The 11,251-nt window shown below is 41.4% G+C and overlaps 1 protein-coding gene across 2 annotated transcripts in view; it reads left to right on the top strand.

The window, feature by feature from the left end:
* The window catches only part of LOC144823539 (uncharacterized), a 290,832-nt gene extending 282,946 nt beyond the window's left edge, over positions 1-7,886 (top strand). For both annotated transcript variants that reach the window (XM_078682142.1, XM_078682141.1), the window contains exon 7: positions 4,517-7,886. In XM_078682142.1, the coding sequence (XP_078538268.1) occupies positions 4,517-5,172 (656 nt within the window). In that variant the 3' untranslated portion in view covers positions 5,173-7,886. The remainder of the gene's footprint in view (positions 1-4,516) is intronic.
* The last annotated feature ends 3,365 nt before the right edge of the window (positions 7,887-11,251 follow it).

The following is an 11,251-nucleotide window of genomic DNA, read 5'->3' on the forward strand; positions in this document are numbered from 1 at the left end:
AAAACTAGCCTCCTATTACGATCTAATTATCAGAACTAAATTTGTATGTTATGAATTAAAGATCAAGGAGGCTATAAACATCCAAAAAGAGACTTTCAGAGTATTGCAAGAGCTGAGCCATAAGAAAGAACATAGGGCGGTCATCAGTCAGGATGACTGTGAGAAAATACAAGATTTCTTCCTAGCTAAGGTCCAAGACATCATCAGGGAAATAGAAAGGACCCGCCTGAACCCTTGTCCTTTTCCAGTTTTAGACCTACCAGACTTTAAGTGTGGTACACTCTCGATCTTCCCTACCCTTGACCCCAATGATCTAGCCTATATAACAGCTAAAGATAAATCAGGGTCACCATAGGATCCCTGCCGTCCTGGAGTGCTCAAAATGGGCCTCCCTGTAATTGGGCCAGAGGTGCTGTCCCTATTGAACCTGTCCTTGACTACATGGAAAGTCCCACACAAGTTCAAAGAAGCAATGGTGATTCCTCTATTAAAGAAACCATGGGCAGACACTAAGAATTTAAGGAACTTTAGACCTATTTCGAGGCTTCCTTTCTTGGCTAAGTTTCTCGAACAACACGTGCTTCCAGTGTTCTCGTTCTTCCTGGAAGATCACCAGTTGCTACATGCCCGGCAGGCCGGGTTTAGGGCTCATAACAGCACTGAGCTGGTGATGCTTTCGGTGCTAGAAGAACCAAGGTTCACTACGGACAAGAAAAGCCCCTCTACATTGATCTTATTGGACCTCTCAGCCGCATTCGACACGATGAACCATGCACTACTGGTAGCCTGTGTTCGACAGCTGGTAGTGACTGGAACAGTCCTTAAATGGATTATCTCCTACCTGGAGGATCGGTCCCAAAAAGTCCAATTGGATGATTATATATACAGGTACGGCGCTCTGCTGTATGGTGTGCTGCAGGGCTCGGCATTGTCACCATTGCTTTTTAATATCTACCTTCAGCCATTGGTAGAAGCACTGGCAAAACTTGACTGTCAGGTATTTAATTACGCCAACGATACCCAGCTAATTGTGTGTATCGAAAATTCTGCCTAGGCGCAGCTGAATGTACAGAATATCCTCCAGTTCACTATGAACTGGATGACTCATAACTCGCTCAGGGTAAATCCAGACAAGACAGAGGTGCTGGCCCTTGACACAGGGGCTAACCCATGGTCTAGCCATTTCTGGCCTCAAGAGCCTGACACCACTCCGATATCGGTGCCAGTTGTGAAGAGCTTGGGCATCAGGTTAGATACTAAGCTAACAACGAACAGTCAGGTAGCGGCGGTTGTGGGGAGCTGCCTGAATTTGATGAGACAATTTAGGGAGTTGGTTCCCCTGCTGTCATTTTCCACCATGCGTAACATTGTGTCCGCACTAATCCTATCACGTGTGGATTATGGCAACGCAGTTTACATTGGGCTCCTCGAGAAACTCCTGGGGGAACTCCAGGTGACACTAAATGACACGGCACGGTTGATTTTTAAGCTGCCAATAAGAACTAGCGCCACACCCCTCCTACAACAACTACATTAGCTCCCAATTAAGCAGAGGGTCAGGTTTAGGGGCCTGTGTATTGCACACAAAGCTCAATATGGAGCAGCTCCCAGCTTTATAAAAGATCGACTGAAGCCGTACACTCCTAGTCGGTGTCTCCGTTCATCCAGGAGAAATTTGCTGACCTGTCCACGCTTCAACAGAGCTACGTTGGGAGGGCGTTCTTTCTCATGGTAATTCCCCAGCTCTGAACCTACGTGGAGAAGCTACGCTTCTTCCTGTTAGGAGGAAGTTGAAGACCTTCTTGTTCATTGAGGCATTTGGATAAGCTTCCCCACTTTTGTTTGATCAGCTGGTAGTAAGGGGTGTTTGGGTTCTGGGTCTATGTGTTAGCGCTTAGAGACCGTAGGTGATTTGGCACTTTATCAAAATATATTAACATAACATAAAATCCTAAAGATATTAATGCATATCAAAATTAGAGACTTAGATGAATTCATTACATTCGATAAAGCTTTCAATTGATACACAGGTGACTCCTGTGTATTACTAATGTTTACTCCTGTTGATCCGGGTTGGATTGATTATATATAAATGCTCAAAATAATGGCGACTCCTCTAGTTAGCTTCCTCTCCTGTATGATTCCAGTCTAACTTTCTCATAATCTTTTCACTAATATAGAGAAAACTCTCTCCGACTTTTATGGTCCCACAAAATAGGTAGAATTTCCCTTAAACACTGGCTATCCAAATTACATGAGGGCTGCAACTTCCATCACTGGTACAGCTACCAGATGGCATATCTTGCATTTCAGGGCGCCCAATGGTTCTCGCTTAATTCCTCTGACTACCTGGCCTGGTTCAAAATTGAAAAGGATCTTTGCTTCCCATTTTTTCTCCAAGCACTCCCCTCAATGGATCGCTTACCCATTAAACAATCTTTACGTATAATGCTTGCCACAGTCTTCGCTCATCCATCCATTGATAGAAAACTTCCTTGTCCCATTAACAAATCAAACTTGCAATCACTGTGGCACTACAAAACTCTAGAAGCTCAGGCTAATCATTCTATATCCTCGCCCTGGTCAGAGAACGATATCGACTTTGTTTGCTACCTCTTCTTGGGCAGAGAGCTTCTATCCTTTTCAACCCTTCAATGCTATTTTTATCTGCCAAACATCGAATTTCTGAAAATCAAAGCCAGAATCACCAAATGTGCTTTGCTTGATTCACCCTCTCTCCCCTTAACTCTGAACATTTTGGGAAGCTAAGGGACATGTGGTCTCAACAATAAATTCCTACAAAATAATGTTACTAAAGGGCCTTTAGTCCTCCAATCAAATGGAGCCCACATTTAGTTCAAATGGGAAGATTTCTCCTTCAGAATAATAGTCTAAGTCTTGCTCCTCTGCTCTATCAAATAAGATAGTTTCTGCACTTTATCTAATCAAACTGCTTGCTATATACCACTCTTACTGGTCACCGAACAAGTAACACAAACTGAACTACTCGGACTCAAATCTCTGCTGGTTCTGCAAAAATCCCTAGATGACCTTGAGCGTATGTTCTTCTATTGCAGATTACTTTCCCCATGTTGGGACCAAATCACATCTCAATTAAATGCCATTTTAAAAACTGAATCTTACGTTAGATTTTCCCACTATAACCCGTGGCCCCTGTGCAGACCCGCTAATACTGCTGGAGCTTGACATCTTTTACTTGATCTCTTACTTCCCATCACTTTTGAATTCATTCTCCTGGACTGGAAATCTTCCAACTTTATTTCCTTCCACACCTGGTGGGCATGGCTGCCTACCTGCATAGTTAACACTTTTCTCTCTATTATCAGAATCACCCAATCATCTTTAAAAATAAAAAAGAAAGAACCCTAGACTTGTTCCTCCAAGACCAGAACTGGTGGACCCCTGCAACATAAGAATCTCTCAAAACCTAGTACACACACTTCAACCCTTTCTGAATTCACAACACCCTCCTTTGTAACTAGTTTCTTTTTGCACTGTTTTTGTGCCCCCCCTTTTTCCCTCTGTAACCAGGGCTCTCCCAGTTGCTATCTAATTCTGGATCGGCTATCACCTTCCCTGTTTCCCAGGAAAAAAGAATTGCTTGATGGCCTGTTCATATAAAAGCAATCTGTTTTCCCACTATGACTTAATTAAAAGTAGATAATAAATAGGATTGAGAAGGTAGCCTGCTTGGTGAGTATTATTAGTAAAAACAAGTCTTAGATTAAAGACATCAAAGCTTTCCTTAAAAGTCATGGTAGACTCTCTGGCATCTTATAACCCTAGTTTTATGTTTCCTAACAATATTAGATTTCCTTTCTGCAGACATAGATTGTTAAATCCATTAACTTTTGAAGAGAATGTGGTTAAAGATAGATGTGGAGAAAGATAAAGCAGGAGAAAAGATGTAATACCTTGTTAGCTTGGTATGATGAAATTATACTGTCACAGGAGAGGTTCAAAGGAGAAGGTTCCTGAGTGTGGAGCATGAAGGAAGTGTAGCTGTTGTATTATAGTACACTCAATATTAATTGCAAGTAATGAAAAAAGTTGTTAATTTGCTGTCAGACCATCCTCATCTGATGTTTCTTTAATTTTAATTGTTTTCATTGGGCTATTACCTACACAAACTTAATGCAAATTAAATACATATTATCTTTGAGTCCTAAATCTGAAATAATTTGAAGAAGTTTATCTTTTATGAATGTTATCTGAGTACCCTTCCTCCTGAAACAGTATACTTTCTTACACTGAGAGGGAAGTGGCACATTTGGTGCTAAGAATGCATTTATTCACCTCCTAACACAGAGTAATTCTATTGGCCTCAGGTCTACGGCAATGTAATTAAGCTAGTTCAACCTTTATTTTTCATACTAAATCATTAGAATCTGCTCTCTTACATTGCAGAACACACACCTTGATGTCAAAATATTGTTGTTGTGCATGTTTTCTCATGTAAAAATCTCACTTTGTTAATTTAATTTTATTATTGCAGGAAACCTAAAAAACCGCAGAACGAAAAATAGCTTTGAGTCTAATGATAAATTGAGCCTTTGCAAACCAGTGGGTAATATAAAAGAAAAATTAAACCCTACTCGGATTAACTATCTGAGAAGTGATTCTGAACTGAAAGAGGAGAACACTCAGCTTTGGCAAAATGACTGTAAAGAGCTCACACATTACACTTTATATCAAGAAGCATCCCGTGAGCCGAGATCTGAAACATACAATGTATGTGGAAGTAAAATAAGAAATGAAAACATTACTTCACGCCAGTCATATCCACTGCCAAGATGCAAACCATCTACCTCGTCTCAAAGTGAGCTAATTCATTCAGTGACCAGCCGTAGCGGGCTCCAGCGACTACATAAAGGAGATGGAAAGCGTGCATGTTCTCAGTGTGGAAAAAGCTTTACAACATTATCAAATCTTAGAAAGCATGAAAAAATTCATACTGGCATAAAACCTCCTCCTTGTACTGTATGTGGAAAAAGCTTCAGTAATCTTGGAGCTTTACAAAGACACCAAGTATTGCATACCGGTGAAAGACCTTATGAATGCAATGTATGTGGGAAAAGCTTCAATCGAACAGACACCCTTTTCAAACACAAAAAACGACATGCAACAGAAAAGTATGAGATGTTAGTTTGAAATTTGGTAGCCATTTGGCGAGAAAATAAATAAATTATCTTCGTGGAGAGAACACAGATAGGGGTTTTCAGACTTGATAGTCTATGAAAAAGTTATATGAGTGCAAAGATGTATTTCCATGAAACTGTGTATTAGTAAGTAACATCAAAATGTTCATCTGCCTTACTATATTTTTCTGGAAAAATAATCTTTATCTGATTTAGATACATTGAGGTGTTGAGTGTGCACAGGAATATATACATTTAAATTGTGATACTTTTTTTTATAAACAAATTTTATTGTGTCAATAGTCACATTGTGTTCAACGCTCCCTAATACTGGAAGCGGTCGACATATCAAACCATATTATTTTGATGTTGACAACTCGTTTACCATAGTCATATATGCATGAAAAATAAAACATTATAACGTTATCAAGTTATCAATTTGAACCCCTCCCCTGTGTGCTGCCCCAATTCTGCATCCCTTGTTATCCAAAGTGCCCTGCCCCCAATTGATTTGTGTATAGAGTACTTACACGCTCCACTGCCTAGCGATCGCCAGAGTCCCCAATGCAGGTTTCAAGCATGGGCCCCGATATTCAGCCCATATCCTCCAGATTTTGGAGGGCTTCTGCGGGCACCCCCTAGCCTTGAAAATTGGCTGCTCCATACGAATATAAAAATCAAGTCCTTTTTTCCATGCTGACAGTGATGGTGGGGCGGTTGCCTTCCACAATCTTGCAATATCTCTTTCGGCTAGTGTGAGCCCCAACAAATAGTAAGTGGCGTTTATACAGGTTGCCTCTGACACCCTCCATTATGTGTAAGATACCTAATCTTGGTGAGGGTAGGGCTATCCCACCCTAGGACCTCTGAGAGGCACACCATGACCCTTCACCAAAAGTTTGCGATTGCCAAACAGTGCCATATTGTATACATAAGAGTACCCTCCGCGTGCCCACACAGCAGGCACTCCAGAGACGCCACTAGGCCTGCCTTCCACAGTCTCTGCCTGGTGTAGTAGACCCGATGTATATACTTGAATTGAATCATGTGCAGTGGAGTAGCTATCGGCGCCCCCCGCGGGTAAGCCAGCACCTCTGCCCAATCATCTCAGTCCAATGGATCCAGGTCCAGCATCCACGCCTCTCTTAGTTTGTTTTCTGTAGTGGGGCTATTTGTTAACAGGGACTGATCTATTTTGTGTTCCCTGAGGTCTCCCATAAACACCTTGGCTTCAATTGGATTATATTTGGGCAGTTCATCCAGCTCTGCAATACTGAGGGAAATGGCTTGTCTAACTTGGAGGTACCTAAAAATTTGGGTTTGAGGCATATTGTATTCTTTTTGCAGGTCTTGGAACGATTTCAGGGTCGATCCTCTCATGACATCCCCCAATGTGGAGATACCAGTACTATCCCATCCCCGAAACCCTGTCAGTGTGGTCAACTGTTGCAATTCACTGTTGTGCCACAACAGTGTTTTCCCCGTTAATCTTCCCAACCATCCCATCTTACAGAGGAATTGTTTCCACAGCCTAAAGACCACTTGTGTTGCAGGCGGCAAAGCTCGGAGCATGGGGTCTGAGTATAGAATGGTATGGAGGGACGCAACCCCCATGCGCCACCTCTCCACTGTGTATGCCGGGTCCCGTCGGTCCCCGTACCACCATTCATTGAGCACAAGTAGGTGTGATGCCATGTAGTAGGATTGGATGTCAGCTGTGGCAAGTCCCCCACAATACGTCGACTGGAAACAGGTTCGAAGGGCAGCCCTAGCTACTCCCCCACCCATAAAAACTGTCCCAATATCACATTTACGTGTCTGAACCAGGTTTGTGATATCGAATATGGATAATTCTGCAATTGGTATAGCAGACGTGGGAGTGAGCCCATTTTAAAGATGGCTTGTCTACCATAGATAGAGCGAGGCATATGCGACCACGTTTTAATTTCCTCTTTTACCCTTGCCCAGACTGGAGCAATTTTCCTTTCCCACTATGTATGTTGCAAGGCCGATATAAACACCCCCAGAAACTTCACCCCATTCGACACCTACCTACTTAGTGTATATCAATTCTGCATAGAATCGAGTATAGGTAGTCCAATTTGAGGTGCGCTGGCAGAATTCTGGCTATTCTTATAACCTCATTAAAAAACAAATAGGCTTCCATTTCATTTGTGCATTGCATAGCACAAAAATATTTACTTGGCACTCCACTATTTAGTGAAAAGAAACCCTAGAAGTAATTAATTAATTTGTTTTTTCCTAATCCAAACATGTTTGCTCTAAAATGCATTTACCAATATTTTTATATCTTATGTGTGTAATGTATCCCAGAAATGTTTTTCATTCTTTATCAACCTTAATCCTAGTTTTATTCTACTGCACATGAATAATTGTGAAATTTGATATTAAGTTCTCTGCCGTCTGATGGAAGTAGGGTTTCCTGCCCCTACTGATCTGTTCTTTCACCAAACTATAAAAAATGCGTCTCTTGATAATCTCTGTCAGGTATTTGGAGAGTGGCTGGCATACAAGTGGTTGCCTTTGACTACCCATAAAACAAACTAATACCTGTAAGACCTCGGAAGCCTTTGTTAAGAAGTGTGGATGGCACGCTACAAGTGGGACAGATCATTATTACCATCCTCAAGAAAAGGAAAGGCCTTGGTATATTCATATGAATAACACCTGATCATGGAAGAGAAAGAAACTTGTAGATGAAAATAAGTGAACTCTGAATCCGAATTCATGTTAAACACCACCCAAACATTCATGTGGGAACAAGAACTGATTGATCAATGAACGATTTATTGTGGGGTACCACACTAATTAATGCCATTGTTTATTTCTATATGCCCTATAAGGTCTTGGATAACACTTTCTAGAATCATGCTGCCAGGATGGTGCCAGGTCTTGCTCATAGGTACATTTTGAGGTCCAACAAGCTCTTGTATCGGAATTGTCATGTGTACTGGATAAGACCAATTTAAATAGAAGTATAATACAAGTATATGAGTAGGATCTGTATAGACTTAAAGAAGCAATTAATGTTAAAAAATGAATATTAATGTTGTGATTTCTTGCAGTTTTACTTTTCCAAATAGTGATTACACAGATATGATCCTTAGTAAACCAGCCTACAATAATGTCACAATTTGTACCCTCTGATATTAGACTTTAGTTATCCTCATGAATATGTAAAAAGAGTTGATTCCGTTAACATTGCTTCCCTAGTAGAGTTGAGCCAGATTTCCATCAAACTGAATGGATGTTTGGATCCCCAGGTACTCAGGCTAAGACTTATCTCTTCCTTTTGCTTTGAGATCCATTGATACAGGAGGTGGTGCATTGTTACACTTATCACTGTTCATGAATAACCTCAATAGAGAAAATCGTTATAGGTAAAGTGATAATTGCACCTACAAAAAGTGTTCCTTCCAGTGCAGGAAAACCATTGGACAACAAGTCAAGGCAACCCTACAGCACATAGAGACCCGTTTCTCCTGTGACTCTGTCTACCCCATCTCCTTTCACATTGGCGAGATGAGTAACTACATTTGTTTGGGTATGAGGCCCCAGGCCTGCTCTTAGGTGTACAGTAATCCGAGTACTGTAAGCATTCCCGGAAGAGACAAAAACTAAAGAAAATGGAAGTCCAGAGCAAAAGTCACAAAGAAATCAAACCAAACCCCAATACTAGAAAGAGTAGTATCAGGTGACAATCCAGAACTGGCATTCCAAAAGAATTGAGTAGGGCATTCCAGTGGTGACCAGGTAATCAATCATTTAGAGGCTAGGGTTGGGAGGAGGGGGATAATTAAACAGCGGTCAAAAAACAAACCAAAAACCAAGCAAGAATCAAAATCAAAAATTCCTTTATTCGGTTTCCAAAATTTCATAGAAAACCATAAAAGTTCAAAAAAGAGCATGTACATACAATAAATTTAAATATCTCATTATAAAATTTCACAAGTGCATCAATGGGGCAATTAAAAACTATAAACAGATCTGTACAGATGAATTTATACAAAAATAGAAGTATTTCTCCGGTTCAGATCTAACCAAGGTTTGCTCGATGTTTAACACAACTTCAGAAAACAGGCAATATTTTTAGCATAAACCCCGGCATCCAGAAATTGGAGTGCAAGAAATGCCGGGCGACAGCTAAGTAGGCCCATAATTTTAGGTATTTTAAGTATTGGTAAAATCCATCGGTTCCTTGGGTCTTTATAGAACCTGCAGGATAAAATTACATTGATTGGTGACTGTAAGGAAACATCGTTGCAGGGACAAAATGAGAGATTCTTTGACCAGTCATTTTGTTAGGGGAAAGTCACCAAACGATGAAAAATGTCAAACCTGAAACGAGTCAATACAAATTTCTCGTAGGCATTCACTTTATATATTAGATAAGGCTGCACAGTAAAAGAAATCTGGATGGCTAAGCTGTGCTGAACGGAGCTTCTTTCCTCAGGAGCTCTGTGATAGTTAGCAGGAGGTGGAAGTATTTTTCTAAGCCTAGATCTTCAAGAAATTTTTTAACATATACAAGCCAACTGATCTTATGCACTTTGTCTAACGTAAGGCAGTCGCGTATAAGGCTTCGTGATAACTCGCACTGTTCAGATGACCAAACACGGTGCCATAAGAGGATTGGTTGGGTTTTTATGATATCCAATATGTGTACCATCCCCAATTCTAAGTGACAGCAATAGGTAGAGGTACTTCGGGGAACCGCCACTAGATACCTCAGAAAGCTATTTTCAACTTTCTGAAGAGTATCCACATTGGCGTGGCCCCAGACCCCGGCTCCATAACTTGCTACACTGATGCACTTTGCTTGGTATATTTTTAAAATTTCTGGTGCTGACCTCTTCCCCAGTTTTTGTGCAAATGCTACTAGGACAGTGTGCCCTGAGGAAAGTAATTTTCTTAGAGTCGATAGCCTACTTCCAAGAAGACTTATTATCGATTGAAATCCCTAAATAGGGGTAGGAGTTTGTGCGCTCCAACTTATCATTATTTACAAAAATATCCTTTGTTTTCTTGAATCTTATTCCTGCATGCATGATGATTTTTTTTATGTTGATATTCAGATCCAAGCTTGATATAAAACTGCGGTATCTTTCTAAAACCTGTTGGAGCTGTAGGGGAGTTCTAGCCAGAATCACGGCATCGTCGGCATATAAAAGTGCCGGTATGGGGCGAAGGCCAATGGCGGGCAAGTCCTGGCTTCCTTTCAACATAGCTAATTCCAGCTCATTGGTATAAAGAGTTAATAGGAAAGGGGCCAGGACACAGCCCTGCCTGACCCCTTACTCCACCCCAAATGATGCAGTGAGTTCTCCCCTCAGGCCGTATCGAACCCTTGCTGTTGCACCCGAATAGAGCTCAAGGAGAAAATTCACTAGTGGTAGGTCTACGCCCATTTCTAAGAGGATTTACCATAACTTAGTGTGATTTACACAATCAAAGGCCGCGGTCAAATCGACGTAGGCCATGTGCAATGATCCCCCTTTGGCTCCTACATATTTCCCCATTAGGAGTGAAAGATTTAGGGCTTGCTCCACTGTACCCAGTCCTTCCCTAAATCCATACTGTAGGTCCGAAATTATTTTTTGGTCATCGACCCAATCCTGCAAACGCTCTAAAAGGATGCGACCCGCAACCATACCCAGAGAATCTAAAAGGGAGATGGGTCGGTAGCAAGTTGGATTATGTTGGTCGCCCTTTTTAAAAATAGGTACAAGTATTGAGGTTGACCAGGATTCGACTAGGCCTACGGCGCAAGACGCTTCGAGTACCTGTGTAAGTATGGGAGACCAAAGCTCTGGGTTATGTTTGAAAAGATCTACCGGGACCCCATCGGGGCCCGGTGCTTTTCCTCCCTTACTAGCTGCTAGAGCATTAGCCACTTCCAGGTGAGTTAAGGAAAGAGGGATTGGGTATACTGAGCTATTATGAGGTGGGTCCCGCCCGTCTTACTCAATAGTCTCCTGGTTTCCATTTGGGGCAGAGCCAAATGTTTTAGTAAAATGCTCAACCCATGTAATATCATCCACAGCGACGTCTATTTTAGGGGAAACTTTTGT

The sequence above is a fragment of the Lissotriton helveticus genome, chromosome 3_1 (assembly GCF_964261635.1).
Source record: "Lissotriton helveticus chromosome 3_1, aLisHel1.1, whole genome shotgun sequence".
NCBI lineage: Eukaryota > Metazoa > Chordata > Amphibia > Caudata > Salamandridae > Lissotriton > Lissotriton helveticus.